This window comes from Symphalangus syndactylus, chromosome 1, assembly GCF_028878055.3.
Source record: "Symphalangus syndactylus isolate Jambi chromosome 1, NHGRI_mSymSyn1-v2.1_pri, whole genome shotgun sequence".
NCBI classification, from domain to species: domain Eukaryota; kingdom Metazoa; phylum Chordata; class Mammalia; order Primates; family Hylobatidae; genus Symphalangus; species Symphalangus syndactylus.
In genome coordinates, this window is record NC_072423.2 from 130,995,908 (window position 1) to 131,014,848 (window position 18,941).

At 35.7% G+C, this 18,941-nt stretch overlaps 1 protein-coding gene across 5 annotated transcripts in view; it reads right to left on the reverse strand.

The window, feature by feature from the left end:
* Window positions 1-2,293: 2,293 nt before the first annotated feature.
* Window positions 2,294-18,941, reverse strand: part of RBMS3 (RNA binding motif single stranded interacting protein 3) — a 1,708,877-nt gene continuing 1,692,229 nt past the window's right edge. For all 5 annotated transcript variants that reach the window (XM_055284824.2, XM_055284857.2, XM_055284838.2 and 2 more), the window contains one exon: window positions 2,294-8,815. In XM_055284824.2, the coding sequence (XP_055140799.2) occupies window positions 8,809-8,815 (7 nt within the window). In that variant the 3' untranslated portion in view covers window positions 2,294-8,808. The remainder of the gene's footprint in view (window positions 8,816-18,941) is intronic.

The window sequence follows — 18,941 nt, forward strand, 5'->3', positions numbered from 1 at the left end:
TCCTTTCTCTTACAGCCTTATCATTACTGGTTTTGTGTAGGAATAGAGAACCTGGGATTTGGGTTTGGAATCCACTAGAGACTAATACAGCAGCGCCACCTGGTGACCATTTTACCACAATAGTAACCTAATAACGTCCTAAAGATCATGGGTGAGAAAGCTATCTCCCTTTGTTCTAAAGATTTAAATAAAAATACAGTCTCTTGATATATTGGAGATACTTTTATCATTATTGAAAGTGTCCCTCCTTAAAGAAAATCCAGAAATAATCAAATTCTCAGAGATTAAGTTTGAGCTATATTGTTTTTCATTGTACTGCCTTTGGAAAGCAGCTAAATGTTATCTTCATCAGCATCAATTTAAAAAGGCATAATGGAACATAAGCCTTGTTAGAACTATTGAGAATTGACAATTCAGTCAGTTCTTCTTGGAGAAAATAAATTATTAGACAGTAAAAAATGCATAGATATGAGATCAGAAAATCATGATTATTTTATGTACGAGGGTCACCATAATAAATGTAGTTTGTTTCATTTCCTAGTCTTCATTCTCCTGTGTTCATACCTTGTAACCAAGGTTTCTTCACCAGAAACCTCTAGGTACATTTTGGGAAATTCCAAAATGTCTTGCAATTTGAAGCAAAATTTTTGTGCATATTGGGTGGTGGTGCAGTACTATTATTTTTTAATAATAGTTGTTTAATCCTAAACAAATAAGCAAAAAAGAATTTCAGCTCTAAGAAAGCTTTGATAGAACATGAGTGTGGTGTTCTGAATGTTTATGTCTCCCAAAAATTCATATGTTGAAATACCCCTAAGGTGATGGTATTAAAAAGTGGGGCCTTTTTGACATGATTGGCTCATGAGGATTCTGCCTTCATAAATAGTTTACTTTCTTAAACTATCCAATAAATCCATTCTTCCAGTTTTCTCTTCTGCCAGTACAATGTGAACTGGTGTTGAGAAAGGGAAAAGGTATATCTACAACATATTCTTAGAGCCTGGGCACCAGTTGGAGAGCTTTCTCCACAGCCTCCCCTGGGTGCATGTATTCTAAAGCAAGAAGATGCTATGTGGGAAATCACCTTGATGTAAGTGGTAGCTTCCAACTACACTGTTATGCAGATTATACTAGAAGTCATAGAACAGAAAGACTCACAGACCAATAAAGATGCTAGAAGCATGGGGCTTATTAAATCAATTTTAAATACACAGAAAAGAAACAAGGTGAAAGTCATGGGGTAGGTTGACTCATTGAGGTTAAAGTGCAAGAGGCGTGGAAGGATCACACTAGCTGAACGTTCTGCAATGTTGGTATATATACTCCTTTTCCCTCTGCCACATCATCCTTCTCCAGTGATGGTGTGTTATACCAGAGTTGGGTTTTATGCAGTGAAAGAGGGAGCCAATGGAACATTCTTACTCCCTCCAAGACAATCAAGGGCAAACCATTGAAATTCACCAATTAGGTTGATGAGCTGCTATGGGTACCAGAATGGAAGGCAACAGAGAGTGAGTAAATTAAGACCTAATGAATAGTGAATGCTTAATTTTCTCATATATATATCTAGTGTATCACATATAGTGTTTTCTTGGTCTTTCTTTCCCTTTCTATTTTTGTTCACACTCACATGCTGTACTTAGTTTTTCTGTCTTAAGGGTCGCTTTGTTGTTTAACACATCATAGGAATTTCATGTATCCCTTTGTTTTCCTGTCTTCTACAGTAGAATGGAATATTTTCGAACAACACAGCAAATGACTATTACAGAACAGGATATTATTGGCTCTTAAATATGAGCTCCAAGCTAGCTTGGATTACTCTGGCCTAGAAAAATAGGTTTTCTTTTTATTTGCTTAACACAGTCTTCTGTAACTTGAGGAATGGACACTTCTGATTTTGGTTGACCTGGATTTAATCCTTGCAGGGATACAAACCATAGGTGTCAAATATAACTGGCCTTCATCCAAGATTCATCAAGTAGTTGGTAGCTGTTAGGCATGTTTGGAGATAGGAGTTCTGTGGTCTCTAAATCCCTAAACTTGAGAATGAGGAAGATTGTGGGAGTCCCTGGGAAGACCTAAATGGTCCTCTCTTTCTACATTCCCACAAACAGTGGCTTTCTCATGTCCCCTTGGCATGTACTGAATATTCCCTCCTCTCTCATTTTTTGTTAGCTGTGATGATTCTTTAAAAAATTCCAGCACTGTTCCAGATTAAAGGTGGACACCACTCCTTCCTATCAGCCCTCCTCCCGCAACCAGTCTCTGGATGAGTGCAGAAAAACACAACAGCCCTATTCAATTGATTTTATTTTCATTTTTTATTGAAAGCTTCATCAAAGAAAACAGAAGTTTAAACCTAACATCCACTGATCTACAGAAAGCCCAAGGGATGGGGGAGATGGTTGCTAATTTGACTGTGGTACAGATGAAGAAATTAAAAATAAAACCAGAAACACCTTAGAATTACAGAAGTTTCCATGACAGTCAGAGACAGCAGTACAAAAATGCTCTTAAATAAAGTTCAAAATTGAATGATGTTTCAGAAGTTCCATGAAGTTGAATATGGACTGAAACAAGGGTTTTAAAAGAAGCTGTGTCCCTTTTTTTTTTTTTTAAGAAACTGAGTATCTCATAGCAGATACTACTACATATATTTTTTTAAATTAAGATTCCATTTTTCTTCTTCTTCTTTTGAAATAAATGGAAGCATTTGTGTCCAGAATAGAGAAAACTTTTTCAAGTGTCTTTTTGAAATAATTTTTACAGTTCCTGAAAAGCATGGAATAATTCATTTTTTTAATATATGAAGAGATAACATATTTGAGGGAGGAGGAAAGAACATCTTTCTCAATAATCTTAGACCACAGGGTTTGAAACAAAATATAACATTAAAGTTATACTTTGGACATTATTTAAATTTGATGTGATCATAAAATATCCATGGGAGTGTCAAAGTCATTCGGCCTTAATACAGTAATGCAGTCAAAATGTAACGAAAGCAATACAATAGTTTTGGTCAAAGATTTAAAAATATGAATATGATTGTACCAACAGCTACCGTTATACTCTCATTGCAGAAGTTGTGTTGATCTATGCTACTGGTTCAAATTTAGTGGAGTGAAGGAAACAAAAATAGCTTTCTTTTGAGGGAAGTTGAATTCTTTGCTATGATTTTTTTCCCGTATATTCTGTAAGAATATAGCCAACTCTCAATTATTTGTGGTAGATAAGAAAAGACATTATAGATAATCAAAATTTATGACATATAATGTACTGACATTAATTTTACCAATGATTTCAAACTCCCTTAAGAAATTAATACTTTATAAGAATTAAAATAATCAAATTTTATTTCCAATTGTTTGTCCCACCCTCAAGTGACATGTTAATAAAAGGAAACAGAGCCCAAGGCCTACATGTTGAAAAGAAAAAACAAAACACACCCACAAAGTAGATAATTAGCCCTTCAAAAATTGAGAGTGATTGTATTTATGCACAACTTAGAAATTGGGGCAGTAGTAAGAAAAGCTCAAGTATGACTCAGTGGCCTAGTGGTTCTTCCTACAGATCCAAGCTTGACTGCACCTCTACTTCAGCTTTAAAGCTTTCTAAGTGGAAGAAAATTTTCTTGATATATTATTTTCCCTCACAAAGATAAACAGAAATGAATATCGAAAGCCGTTCATCCCTTTTTTGCTATAGAGAGTATCTATATGTTTGTTAGAGTATAAAGCCAATGATAAAAGAAATTAATCTGGGGTGAACTCTTGTCTCTCATATCATAAAAGGTCTTTGGGGCCACTTGGGGATTTAGTGTCTAGTTTTTGTACTTTCTTGAATGCTATGTAATCTGCAAAGGACAGCCATGACCAAGAGCATTTGCATTAAAGGACCAATTTCATACTTAAGAATGTTTGGTAAGAAATGTTAAACTTGAGTCAGACCCAACCGTCTTCCAGTGCCACAGTGGATGTCATTTGTAAAACAAATTGATTCATTAATGAAATCCCATTATCACTTGCCACAGGAAAGGTAGAGTGTACAGAATCAATGAGCCTGTTTAATTTCTGTCAATCCCTCAGATTGAAGTGAGAGGCTGTCAGTCCCAGTAAGTTCAAAATTTTTGAAGCGTGCCAGCTACAATAACATGAAAGACAAAATCTCATCCTTCACTTTTTACTGAAGACAAAGTAATATAGATCAAGGTTCTATGACATGTTTAAGCTTTATTGTAGTGTGTGATTCCTCAAATGTGCTGAATGTTGTTATGCACGTACATAAATATTGTCCCTTTACTTGATTTCAAATCATATAAAAAACATTTATTAGTGAAACCCACTTGAGAATTTCTCTCTGCTTATCAGCTCATCTGCAGTGGTTCATGCACTCAAATTAAGAATGAAAATGAATTGCCAAATGTATTTTAATCTCCTATTAACATCATAATCTGTCTAGACAGCCTATTGAAACTTCTCCTCAATCGTGAAGATGACTGCATGAGTCCTAATTAAATCAAATTTCACTTTTCATTAATAGGGGTTTTAGGCCACTGTAAAAAAAAAATAGGTATTTAGCAAATATCCCAATTATTTAAATAAAGAGGGTATTTTTTGGGAAAAAAATTACTTTTTTGGGGTCATATATAAATTGAAAGTAGTTTTAAAGCACTTTGCAAGGGGTCCAAAGATGTATTTTTAGGCATAGTAAAATAAAATGAAATTCCTGCTTTAAACAGCCTTCTTCGGTTCTCAGTCTTATATTTCTAATGGGAGTGCTTTTAACAACATGCAGTTTTTCATTAGAAGGGGGTGGAAGTGAGTCATATGCTTTCAAATGTGACAGATCTGCTAAGGTCACAGGAAGAAGTAATTCAAGTGAAATATGGAGGTAACGTCCTGAAATGTTGAAATCTACCAAGGAAACAAACTAATCCTGGCAAAACTAGAGTCAGGTAAGGATTTTTTAAAAAGAGTAGTATGACATTTGTAATATTCAAAACATGTCAGCATTCAAGGACAAACTGTCATCAGCACCTGCCAGTATTACCTTCAGTTCACCTGGGCTCATTATGTTGTCTTTAGAAGACATGGCCACATATTGCGGAGCTCCCAGTTACCATGCACACTCTGCCTCCCTTGACAACACCTTACCATTATTAAAAGAAAACTCACTCTTGCACTGACCATGAAACTAGAGTTTAGATGAGACAGTGTTTCTCTCATTTGGATTGTGGCTTTAGTTTGTTTCCTGATGTTTAAGCTAAGTCTTGGCAATTAAAGTCAAAAGGAAAAATGGAAACATCTGAATAAATGCTTGAAAATCTGGTGGACCAGAATGCATGGAAAATTAACCTCAACTTAAGAAAAAAAAAAAGATTATAGTCCTAATGAGGATGGGCGACAGAGCGAGACTCTGTCTCAAAAAAAAAAAAAAAATCACTACAATATATTTTGTTGATTACATTTGAATTCTGTTGTCTGTATATATTGAAAACTTATTTTGGTTTATTATCACACAATGTAATGCTGCTTACCTGTTGATGCTTTTTTTCTCTCACAGACTTGGCTCTTCAAAACAAGTCTTAGGTAAGACAGCAGACAAAGCAGGGCAAATTTGAGTATGTGCCATTGTTTTCCTTCTATTTTTTTTTGGTTTGAAAACATATATTTTATAGAATGGCATGATATAAACTATCCAAACACAAAACACACATGAACACATCAAATGATACGTCATTTCCTTTTGCAGAAAGTGGCTTAAAAAATTGATATTGAAATTTCATAGTTGAAAAAAATATTTCTGAATGTACAAATAAAGCAGCAGTTTTGAATAGAAACAGGAAGTTACCTAGGCACATTCATTAGCCACATGGTAGCTACCTCTTAGCCTCATTGTTGGTTGTGTAAATGAGACTTTCTTTGTATCACATTAATACATGTTTTTGGTTTTTTTTTTTTTCACAAAAATGAAAGAAAGTATGTTGGTTTCATATTCAACTGAAATATGCCCAGGATAATCCTTATTTATACAAAGAGTTTAGAGAGTGAAAAAGAGAAACAGAAAATATGGTTCCCATACGTGTCTTTTTGTACCCCAAAAAACTTTGGGGCCCACTTTTCAAAGATAAAAACTTAAGTGCCACCTTTATAACGCATGGGAAGCTGAAGGATGGAACAAAAGACAGTATAAATCTAGCATTTTCTCTAAAGCATGAAAAACCATAATGGTGAGTGTGACCAGTTGGAATTTCTCTGTAACACACACTACATTTTCTTGGATACACTTTTGTCTCCAATGTGACCATAAATACATGGAGTCATTCTCTGATTTGAGCTTCCAATTCATGGGGTTGCAAATAAGAGAACCAGAGTTTATATAAATGGTGGAATATTGACAATTTCACATGAGTCAACCTTATTACTCATGTTGACCTAATGGGAATATGATTTACCTTTAAAACTTTTTAGTTTTTAAAAAGCCTACCCTGTTTTATAGTACACTTAAATACATTTCCCTGCTTCTTTTGGACTAAGACAGGCTCCTGTGCCTGACTTAGTTTGTGAAAAGAGTTTCACCGATTTGATTCAAAAGATTCATCCAGAAAGCAATCTAGTGAATGGTTCACTTAACAAATTCTATTCCATTGTCCTTAATTTCAGGTAAAACTGTAAAGGTTGAACGCATATCTCATGAATTAAAAATATAGATATATTTTACAGGTGGGTCAATTTAATTCATTTTAGACAAAGTTTTGCATCGTTCTAAATGCAAGTATTCCTTCTTGGCTTAAATGATTGATCAAACCTAATTCTTTTGGTTCTTATTGATATAAATCATACTGTTTCTTGATTGTCAACCAGCATTTTAAGGACTTCCCTAAATTCCACTAATAGAATTCTCAATCATCTTATTGGTCCTACATGCCTCAAAGAATTAAACTGAAAGAAAAAGTTCTTACGGCAACACCAAGATACGAAACTGCAATGAAAAGAGGCAAAAAGAAGATACCCCCTCCCCATTTGCAAAACCAAGGTGACTATTCATGGTAGGTGATGACAAAGACAGAGGTGAAAAGACAAAACCAAAAGGTGGTGTAATTTAGAGGGAAGACTATTGTTACAAATACAACGAGACCTTTCCAGGAGACCACTCACCATTTCACAGAATATCACTAAGCTTTTTTGACAAATGACCTTTCAGACCAGGTTCAGAAAGTGTCTTTAGCTGAAATTTCATATAAAGAATATTCAACCTGTTAAATAAGCATCTTGGTTTACTAGTGGCCATCAATACAGGTTTCACTATTCAAGACAGCTAGTGAGAAACCAGAAAAGCTCACAGAATTTAAAGCCACTTGGCTCTGTCAATCAGTTGATATCCAGAACTCTTCATGCTGAAACTGCTAAACACAGCAGGTACAAGCTTCTGCTATCAATGAATACACATTTAAAGAAAAGAAAGACAACTCCCCCCACCCTCTTTTTTTTGCACTATGTAAAACACCAGTGGAAGGTAGTTTAAACAAACAACAAAGTAAGAACTGGTCCGGCCATGTCGGTCAAATAAATTTTTTTTTTTTTTAAAAAGAAAAGAAACAAAAACAACCTCTATCTTCTGGACTGTAATAGGGTGTCACTTCATCTTTGGTATAAAATAGGCCATCCATAGGCTGAATTTGATCACAACTAGGAAAGACTACAGAAATTGTCAACAATTTCTCTATCTATTGCTTTTTTTTTGTTTTTTTGCACTTTTTGACCATAAGCTCCTATCTACTTAAGTTTTTTTTTAATGCTTTTAAGCTAGGTTTTGCAATGTGACAAGCAAAGCTGACTAAAAACTTTGTAAAGCTCATAAAAAAGACTGCAGATAAAAAGCACTAATGCTTTTGCTAGCGATCACGCTTTGTAAATTAAAAAAATCTGCATTCTGCCCCCAAACACGCATTATTTCTAATGCAGTTGTTTTTAAACCAACATTAATAACTTTACTGTAAAATGTTTTAGCCTTTTAGAATGATTCATGTCAACACTTAAGACAAAGTTCATGAAAAGTCCCAGCATTTTTCCAATTCTTGCAGTTGCCATGGTTTCTTTTATCAACAAATTTTCTTCAAATGAAGAAAAACATTTTCATTTAAACTGTACAGTTTTTTTTCACCCTAAAAGCTCATAGTCTTAAACTTCTGTGCCAGTTAAAGCCGGCACAATATTTCAATTCTTTCTTGATTTTTGTTTTTAACAAGATGTTGATAGCTTGCCTCGAGAGCCTTTGACGTCCTTAAAATTAAGGCAATTAAGATTCAAGATAAACCTTACCTAAATATTTCTAAGAAAAAATAAAATAAAACCCACTAGATTAAAACAAGAAGGGAAAAAGAGAAATTAGCTTCATTATTGAGGAAGACAATTTGTTTCCATTTCTATTGCCCACCTCTTGACATCAGGTTTTCTGTTAAAAAAAAAAATGTATCTACACATTCAGGAAAATTCTGAATTCAATTGAAATGTTCTTCCACATAAAATATCAACCTTCAATGTTTTGTTTTTTGTAGTTTTTTTTTCCTCTTCTGGAAATTTTTTAATTAAAAAAAATGATGGCAAAAATAAATTGTCAGACCACATGAAGACCATTTGCACAGCACATAAAAACTTTGTTTTCATTGGGTAAGGTATAAAACTAAAGAAAAAACAAAAACAAAAAAATGCATTCCATTGACGTCTGTGCAAACTGGAAGCCAACTTCTTGTTCAATGAAGTTTCTTCATTCAAGGCAAAGATTCAGACGGACATTCTTCAGTCCTGTTTATGGTCTGTGAAAACAATTGAATAAAAGTGGTCATTAAATTAAAGGAACTTTGAAATCACCTTCTGTACCCTTTTCCAATGAGGCAGCTTTAAAAGATACCAAGCTTTCAATATAACATAGTCACAAAAGCATCAGAAAATCATACTGAGTCTATGAGATTGTCTAATTCTGCCACTTTCATTTAAATACAGATTTGGGCCAGAGAGTTTGTTTACATTAAAAATCAAGGTTAATAGCTTAGGTTATAGCTCCTTACAGATCCTTTGAGTAATTCTGTTCCTTCAAAACTACTATAGGAATCATCACTAATTCCAGCAACATATATGAGATTCTTTACTATGCACCCAAAATAACTGGGTTGTATGTTATCTCGTGGTATTCATCACGTACATTTACATAAAGCTTATTGCCTGAGGAAATAAGTGAGACAGTTAAGAGGCCAATGCAGTTTTATTCTGTTTTCCTCTTCCCCTTCTCTTCTTTCTTGTTCATTCCCCCCTCAAGATTATAAATTTGTGAGAGCAGGAACTATATTTTACTTCTACCTTTTACCCTTTAGGCAGGGTGGTATATACACAATAGGTGTTTAACTAGAAAAACATCATTTTATTATATGCCACTTTGCTTAGCTCATTTCAAATAAAGACTTCTGCTACTGCCCCTTCTATGTTGCAAGGTTAACCTTCCAGCAGGATGACTTTACACTTAGCTCTTTTGCCCACAGATTAGAAGTTTGTAAAATAACCTCAGAGTTGTGCTATAGAAAGAAGGACCTTTATATTATCTGTAAGTTACATTTAGCTGAAGGCCACTTCGTTCAGGGTATTAGATGCCAGCAAGAAGTTATGCAAGTACTTCTGATGCACAGTTGCTTAATTTAGTAAATATGACTCAGTGTTACTATGTATAGTTTTACAGATTGTTTACTATGCAAGATGCATGACTGAGGGAGTGGGGGTCAAATTTCAGCCCATTGTCTGCTCCCCAAGGTATGTACCCTGGAGGAGAGCTGTAACCCCAATTCACAGTGTTTTAAACCGTGAATGTTTAGCTTGAGATGGCCCAGAAAGGACATAGTTTCCTAATTTGCAAAAAGCCATCATATGAGCCAGCTATGGCTATTAGGAACCTGATTAATTTCTTCTTAAAATCATGTGAGGAAAGCTACTAGTTGAGAGATAGAATATTCAATTTTTATCAATAGGTTAAGTCCCTAAAAATGTATTTTTCTGTGTTTTCATGTGGCAATGGGACCATTTTAAAGACCAAGAAAATTATGGGAGAGGGCTATTGGAAACATTTGTGTACAGTTATAAAACCTAAAGTTTTATAAAACCTAAAATTATTTTTCTGTGTTATATGAGAAAGTGACATATCTTCTAAGAAGTAAAGCAATTACAATTTTCATACAGTAGCAACAATAAGAAAAATTTTATTAGTGGTAGTCATGGGAACCATGGTTTATATTTTAACTATCTCTAGCTTTGCAAACTATAGACTTACTCCATTTATTTCTAAAAATCTGTATTACTATGGGAACAATTTTTTTCTTGGTTATATAGTTTGTGTGTGTGTGTGTGTTGGGGGAGAGTCTGTTCTTTGTTCCCACTCCCATTATTGTGTACTGAACCAAAAATGCCTAAAACACCATGAATCTCTTTAGCAGCTGCTCAGTGAGTGATGTCTTATTCAGTGGACCTACAGTGCATAGAATACCTGACCCATCAAGCTCAAGTAGTTGATATTCACTGGTCTCAAAAGCATTGATATTTATGAGCTAAGCTGGAACTACTTTAGGTTTTATAACTGTGCACAAATGTTTCCAATAGCCCTATCCCATAATTTGCTTGGTCTTTAAAATGGTCCCATTGCCACATGAAAACAAATGATGGCAAATAGATGGTTGTACTTTACAAGTTCATGTTTGCTAGCTGAAGTTTGAAGGAAAAAGGATCTTGCCATTTAATAGAACTGAATTCACTCCTGCCCATCTCCTCTGTCCTAGAATAAATGTGAATGTGCACATTTACATAATACTTATGGATTGCACTGAAATTCGTAAAAACAGAAGGGTTTTAATTTTTTTTAGGCTGGGATCTTTGGCAACAAGAACATTTTAAGTTGGACATTTTAGAAATAAAATGGGTTACAACTTGAAAACAGGAATTCATGTGAAGAAATAATGAGTATGGAAATCATTTGCAAACTGTAAAACACAGTGCACATACAATGTATTATGACAATATATTAAAATACATAGAATGTTGTATTACAAGTGTGAAGGACATAATTTGCTCATCATTAATATACTGACAATGTATAGAAATTTGGTATTCATGGCAGTTCAGTTAGCCAGAGAAGATTTGAAGTATAAAAATAACTTGCAATACCAGGGTTGAGATGAGGGCCCTCTAAAGTCAGAGTAAATGTGGTAGAGTAGGAATTTCACTGAATTTAAGAATAGAGTCATTTTGAATCCTCTCATCACTCCTCCACCCTCAAAAAAAAAAAAAAAAAAGGCACAGTGAATATATTGGAACGTAACAAACGATAATCTTAGAAATCTATTTTAGAGCAGGAGGAAGTCTTAGAGATAGCCAAATGAAACAATATTTTCCAGAATAATTCCTGACAGACTAGTTTCATGTAATGCTATGTAAAAAGTGGGATTCTGTGATCCAGAGTGTGGAAAAACGTCACAGTATATTCCCTCTACTGGATTACTCACAGGTAAACTAAAGAAGTGGTTAGGGCACCCATAAAGAAGGGCATGAATATTTTAAAAAATTGTTCTTGAAAGAATGTAATCTTTTACATAGGTATCCAAATTACAACATGTAGATGAAACTGTTAGACTTCTTTAATAATTTAATTTCTTTTTTTTTATTATACTTTAAGTTCTGGGATACATATGCAGAACGTGCAGGTTTGTTACATAGGTATATACACATGCCATGGTGATTTGCTGTACCCATCAACCCATCAACTACATTAGGTATTTCTCCTAATGCTATCCCTTCCTTAGCCCCCCACCCCCTGACAGGCCCCAGTATGTGATGCTCCCACCCTTGATGTCCATATTCTCACTGTTCAACTCCCACTTATGGGTGAGAACATGTGGTGTTAGGTTTTCTGTTCTTGTGTTAGTTTGCTGAGAATGATGGTTTCCAGTTTCATCCATGTCCCTCCAAAGGGCATGAACTCATCCTTTTTTATGACTGCATAGTATTCCATGGTGTATATGTGCCACATTTTCTTTATCCAGTCTATCATTAATGGGCATTTGGGTTGGTTCCAACTCTTTGCTATTGTGAACAGTGCCACAGCAAACATCGTGGGCATGTGTCTTTATAGTAGAATGATTTATAATCCTTTGGGTATATACCCAGTAATGGGATTGCTGGGTCAAATGGTATGTCTGGTTCTAGATCCTTGAGGAATCCCCACACTGTCTTTCACAATGGTTGAACTAATTTACACTCCCACCAACAGTGTAAAAGTGTTCCTATTTCTCCACATCCTCTCCAGCATCTGTTGTTTCCTGACTTTTTAATGATTGCCATTCTAACTGGCATGAAATGGTGTCTCATTGTGGTTTTGATTTGCATTTCTCTAATGACCAGTGGTGATGAGCTTTTTTTCATGTTTGTTGGCTGCATAAATATCTTCTTTTGAGAAGTGTCTGTTCATATCCTTTGTCCACTTTTTGATGGGGTTGTTTTTTTCTTGTAAATTTGTTCAAGTTCTTTGTAGATTGTGGATATTAGACCTTTGTCAGATGGATAGATTGCAAAAATTTGCTCCCATTCTATATGTTGCCTGTTCACCTTGATGATAGTTTCTTTTGCTGTGCAGAAGTTCTTTAGTTTAATTAGATCCCATTTGTCTAGTTTGGCTTCTTTTTTGCCATTGCTTTTGGTGTTTTAGTCATGAAGTCTTTGCCCATGCCTATGTCCTGATTTTCTTCTAGGGTTTTTATGGTTTTAGGTCTTATGTTATGTTTAAGTCTTTAATCCATCTTGAGTTAATTTTTGTATAAGGTGTAAGGAAGGGATCCAGTTTCAGCTTTCTGCATATGGTTAGCCAGTTTTCCCAATACCATTTATTAAATAGGGAATCCTTTCCCCATTGCTTCTTTTTACCAGGTTTGTCAAAGGTCAGATGGTTGTAGATGTGTGGTGTTATTTCTGAGGCCTCTGATCTGTTCCATTGGTCTATATATCTGTTTTGGTACCAGTACCATGCTGTTTTGGTTACTGTAGCCTTGCAGTATAGTTTGAAGTCAGGTAGCGTGATGTCTCCAGCTTCGTTGTTTTTGCTTAGGATTGTCTTGGCTATGCGGGCTCTTTTTTGGTTTCATATGAAATTTAAAGTAGTTTTTTCCAATTCTGTGAAGAAAGTTAATGGTAGCTTGATGGGGATAGCATTAAATATATAAATTACTTTAGGCAGTATGGCCATTTTCACGATTATCTCAATAGATGCAGAAAAGGCCTTCAACAAAATTCAATAGCCCTTCATGCTAAAAACTCTCAATAAACTAGATATTGATGGAATGTATCTCAAAATAATAAGAGCTATTTATGACACACCCACACCCGATATCATTCTGAATGGGCAAAAACTGGAAGCATTCCCTTTGAAAACTGGCACAAGACAAGGATGCCCTCTCTCACCACTCCTATTCAAGATAGTATTGGAAGTTCTGGCCAGGGCAATCAGGCAAGAGAAAGAAATAAAGGGCATTCAATTAGGAAAAGACGAATTCAAATTCTCTCTGTTTGCAGATGACATGATTGTATGTTTAGAAAATTCCATCATCTCAGCCCAAAATCTCCTTAAGCTGATAAGCAACTTCAGCACATTCTCAAGATACAAAATCAAGGTGCAAAAATCACAAGCATTCCTGTACACCAATAACAGACAAACAGCCAAATCATGAGTGAATTCCCATTCACAGATGCTACAAAGAGAATAAAATACCTAGGAATACAACTTACAAGAAATGTGAAGGGCCTCTTCAAGGAGAACTACAAACCACTGCTCAAGGAATAAGAGAGGACACAAACAAATGGAAAAACATTCCATGCTCATAGATAGGAAGAATTAATAATTTAATTTTAAAAAATCTTGGAGGCCAGGCATAGTGGCTCATACCTGTAACCCCAGCATTTTGGGAGGCCAACATAGGAGGATCACTTAAGACCCGGAGTTCGAGATAAGCCTGGCTAACATGGTGAAAACACATCTCTACTAAAAATACAAAAATTAGCTGGGCATGGTGGTGCGTGCTACAGTAATCCCAGCTACTTGGGAGGCTGAGGCAGGAGAATTGCTTGAATGGGGAGGTGGAGGTTGCAGTGAGCTGAGATCATGCCACTACACTCCAGCCTGAGTGACAGAGTGAGACTCTGGCGCTCTCTCTCTATATATATATAGACATAAATAATTATTTTAAAAAGCCTCTTAGAATTCCCTGAGAGGAAGGCATCACACACCCTCATCTTTCTGGAAGTAAAACATTGGCTGTAGTTATCGGGCACTCTAGGAGGTCATATCAATTAGTATTTTTACGACTTTGAAGAAAAATGAAATAAGCAAACTATTTCACTTAGTTTAAACCAGTGTATCCCAACATAATTTGACCAGAAAGTGCTTCCCTCCCACCCCACCCCAACTCCAGGGCACAGTGGCAAATCCTCCCTCAGTACTAGAGACCTAATTAACACTCTTTGGAGAACACTGATGTAATCCTCTCACTTTAAGGAAGAGTAAAATGAGGCTCCAGAGGGCTGAGTGATAACTAGGAAGTGGTAAAAGTGGAATCTGAACCAAGGACTTCTGATTCCACGTATTAGAATTTAACTTTGATTGAAGACATACTTTTCAGATCTAGTTATTTTTAAGGTTTCCTACATAGCACAAAGGAAAACAGATAACTTGGGTGGGAATTGGAATTTCCAAACAAACCACAGTTATTTCTTCCTTCTCTGATAAGAATCTGGAATCCTTTTGCATTAGTAGCCTCTTTTTTATTATTATTTTAATAGTTTTTGGAGTACAAGTGGTTTTGGTTACATGAATGAATTCTATAGTGAGGAATTCTTAGATTTTGGTGCACTTGTCACCTGAGCAGTAAACACTGTACCCTATATGTAGTCTTTTATCCCTCAAGTAGCCTCTTTTAACAATGGGAGAAAGAAAACTCTATAAATACTGAAATGTGAAGTCCTTTGATTTACCTTGAAATGTGGAATTTGGAATATTAAATATTTGCCAACATATATCCCAAATATAGTTCCTTAATTCATAGGCACATCATTTATATTTCTCCAACTCTTCTCTTTAAACCATCTGTGATGAAGTCTGTACTTTATAATATCTTTAGTGCAGACATTGTGATGTTAGATGTATGTATAATGGGTTAAGCTACTTTTCAGGAACACTTGCTGCCCTAATCAGAATTTCACACCCCACAGGAGGTCAGCTAGCATTTAATGAGAAAGGCCAGAGGTTTGTACAAGTACTTAAAGCTATTGTATCTCAATTAACATAATGATTGTTAGAAATGGGCTGCCTGATGAAAGTAGTAGCATGTTAATTAGCATAATGATGCTAGAAATGAGCTGCCATTTGTGAAACTTGGAGTATTCAAGATAATGTGGATTGGTTAAATTATTTTAGAGATATTCTACACTTTACAAGAAAAGGAAGGATACAATAAAAACGTGGGGAAAAACCAGGCGAAGTGATAGGTGTCTTTAATCTTAGCTACTTGGGAGGCTGAGGAGGAAGGATCACTTGAGTCCAAGAGTTTGAGGTTGTAGTGAGCCATGATTGCACCACTGCACTTCAGCCTAGGTAACAGAGTGAGACCCTGTCTATAATTTTTTTTAAATAAAAAAGCTTTAAATATTCAAAATGTGGGGAAATTTGTAGCATATAACTAACTTTAGGATGTTGTTTGAGCTTGATCTCAAAGTTGGACTGTCGTTGAATAATTTTCTGGTGGCTTCTGTAAGGATAACATCACCGTACCTCCAGAAAATGGTCAAATCTAACCTGAGTGAATTTTTCATGTAAGATATGGTCAGGTTATCCCTAAAAACAGAACTGAGACTTCAAGTATACAGAGCAAACTGTATAAATTGTGTTATGCCTACTTTCTAATTAATGCTTGTTAAATATTTACAAAGTGCCTCCGTGTGTGCTCTTGCAACCCTCAAACTTTTCCCAGTGATGGTTATCAATGAAAAGAAACCCAGTTTTTATGACCCAAATGCTAAGCTGAATTACCAGTGTCTTCCTTGAATGGTTGTAAAGAATCTCATGTCTTACTGTGGCTAAAATTGATATAAACTTAGATGGAGTCACATTAATTATTCCTGTTTACAAATTTACAGGAGTGATTGCCATCTGCAAATTAATTTTATTTATTCATCTTGTTTCATTCAATTTTGTGTTGCTATTGTTGTTTTAAGTCAAAAACTTTTAGTGCTTTGTATCATATCAAAAAAGAGAATAGAAGCAGGAGCTGTTAAAATTTTCTCCAGGTTTAATGCCCATAGGGCAATGTAAGTGGTTTTCACATGCCACACTTTTCGCATGTCACACCACTGAAATATTTTATGTTCCAAGGTGTGTTCAGAATAATTAGATTCCTTGTCTTTCTCCAAAAATCAGGCCTTCCTGGGCTTTTAGCTCATCTGCCTCTGTTAATGCCATCAATAACTTCATTGTTTTGCTTGGAATTTTTAAGTCTTTTTTGTTTCTTTCTTTTTCTTTGGTCTATCCCTATTCTACTTCCCTACCCTACCATTATACCCACTACCATCATACTTCAGACCTTTACCTCCTCCTGTGTGAATCACTGAAATAATAGGACTGTGGATTTTCAATGCTTCCAAGTGCATTGTCTACTTCAGCTGGAATAGCAGTCCTAGAACAAAGAAAACGCTGTCCAAGCACCTCAGTATGACACATGATATTAGAATCTGGGTCAAATCTGCCTTTTCACACTATTCTATTAGTCTGCTTCATTTCTCAGAGAAATACTCTGAGCTTTCCCTCCCCTGAACTTTGGTCAAACTATTATTCTGCCTAGAACATGGCTTTTTCCCATAAGACCCAGATCCAGTTGCCAAAACTTCCATTAATGTTTATCCAGCCAGAAAAGAAAAATGATGTGCATTCTGTTACTACAGTACTTTCGAAGAGAGTTCATTTTCTTCATTGCAGTACATACATAGATAGATAGATATAGATATAGATAATTCATATGTAGATCTAAATCATCTACTGGATTGTAAGCCTTGGAGGGCAGGGATCCTGTCTCCTAGTACAATACCTGGCATAATGCTGGTACCACAAGTGAAGCTGGACCTGCGTATGGAGGTGATGGGGAGACTGTCACCAGAATCCATTAGAGGCAGAGATGCTCTCTTTGGCTCAGGCAAAACACCTGCTTCCCCACCACATCATACAATGACCAGGCAAAGATGCCTTACACATGGGTAGGGACAGCCTTGAGAGAGAAGAGAGCACTTCACTGGAGGTTCACAAATGGAAGCAACTAAAGCTTCTTTAATCAGGCGGGGAGAGAAAGAGATTCTGGACAGTTGCAAGAAGGGGAAAAATTTGCATTCTGAAATCCATCCTTGAAACATGCTCTTCTTTACCTAGCATCCGTTGGTAATAGTCATTGATGTTTAAATCAAATCATGTCATTTCTGTTTTTTTAAAGCCTTCCAAAAGTTTCCTAGCTCACTTAGAATATAACAAAGTATAATTACTGGACACAAAGCCAAGTAGCCAAGGGCTAAAGACTCTATAACAGCTGGCATGTTTGACTTATCTCCTATTACTCTTCCCTCTAGTTCAGGACATTCATGCTTCAGGTGGCCCCTCGACAACTTCCTGTTTCATCTGCTTAAAATACTTTTTCTCCAAATCTCTCCATTATTAGCTTCTAATTGCTTTCAGATCTGAAGACTGTATAGACAGTCTTCTTCTGATACCTAATCTTAGGTACTTGGTCACTTTGTTTCAAAATAATCTTTTAAAATAATCTGCTTTGTAGCTCTCTTTTTGATTATTTTCCGATTGATCCATTGATTATAAGTCTACTACTAGAAGTAAACTCCAAGAGAGTAGGGGAGGCATTTGCCTCTTTCATAAGTCTTCCCCTAGCACCTAGAATGCTTCCTTTCATATAGTAGGTGCTCAATAATTAATTGTTGATTGGATAAATGAAAGTATTTTTTTTTCCATTTATCCAGACATCATTAAACAGTGAGCAGGAAGGTTCTAGAATCATTCATTTCCTTATTCTGTTTCGGCACAACCAAAGCCAGTTTCACCTACTCACTGAGTCTTGAGAGGTGTTTCTGGCAAACAGTATATTAGTGGGAATTTTCTAAAGAAACAGAAATAGAGGAGATATTTATTATAAAAAATTTGCTCCAAGATCTGTGGTCAGCAATCTGGAGACCCAGGAGAGCTGATACTGATAGTATAGTTCCACTTTGAGTCTGACAGCCTGAGAACCAGGAAAGCTGATGATATAAATTTAAGTCCCAGAGCTGGCAGGCTCAAACCCAAGAAAAGCCAATGTTTCAGTTCAAGTCCAAAGGCAGGAAAAGACCGATGTTTTAGTCCGCCAGGAGTTTTCTTTTATTCAGAGGAGGCTCAACTTTTTGTGCTGTTCAGGCCTTCAGCTGATAGGATAAGGACCTCCCATACTGAGGAGGGCCATCTGCTTTACTCAGTCCACTGATTCAAATGTTCATCTCATCCAAAAGCACCCTCACAGACATACCCGGAAATAATGTTTGACAGACTATATGAGTATCCCATGGTCCAGTCAAATTGACACATAAAATTAACTATCACAAGTTAACTTCTCGTCAACCTGGGATTCATATGCATCTTCATAAACCATATTTAATCTTTAAGTAAAGACAATAACAAGGACATGATTCCTTATAACATGACACAACTATCCTACATATGGCTGAAAACACACGAACCCCTTTCACAGAAATAGAGGTAAAGTCTTTGAGTGACATTTACTCTCCTCTTTGATATTTTGTAACTTAAATACTGATGTAAAATGAACAATACTTAAATAC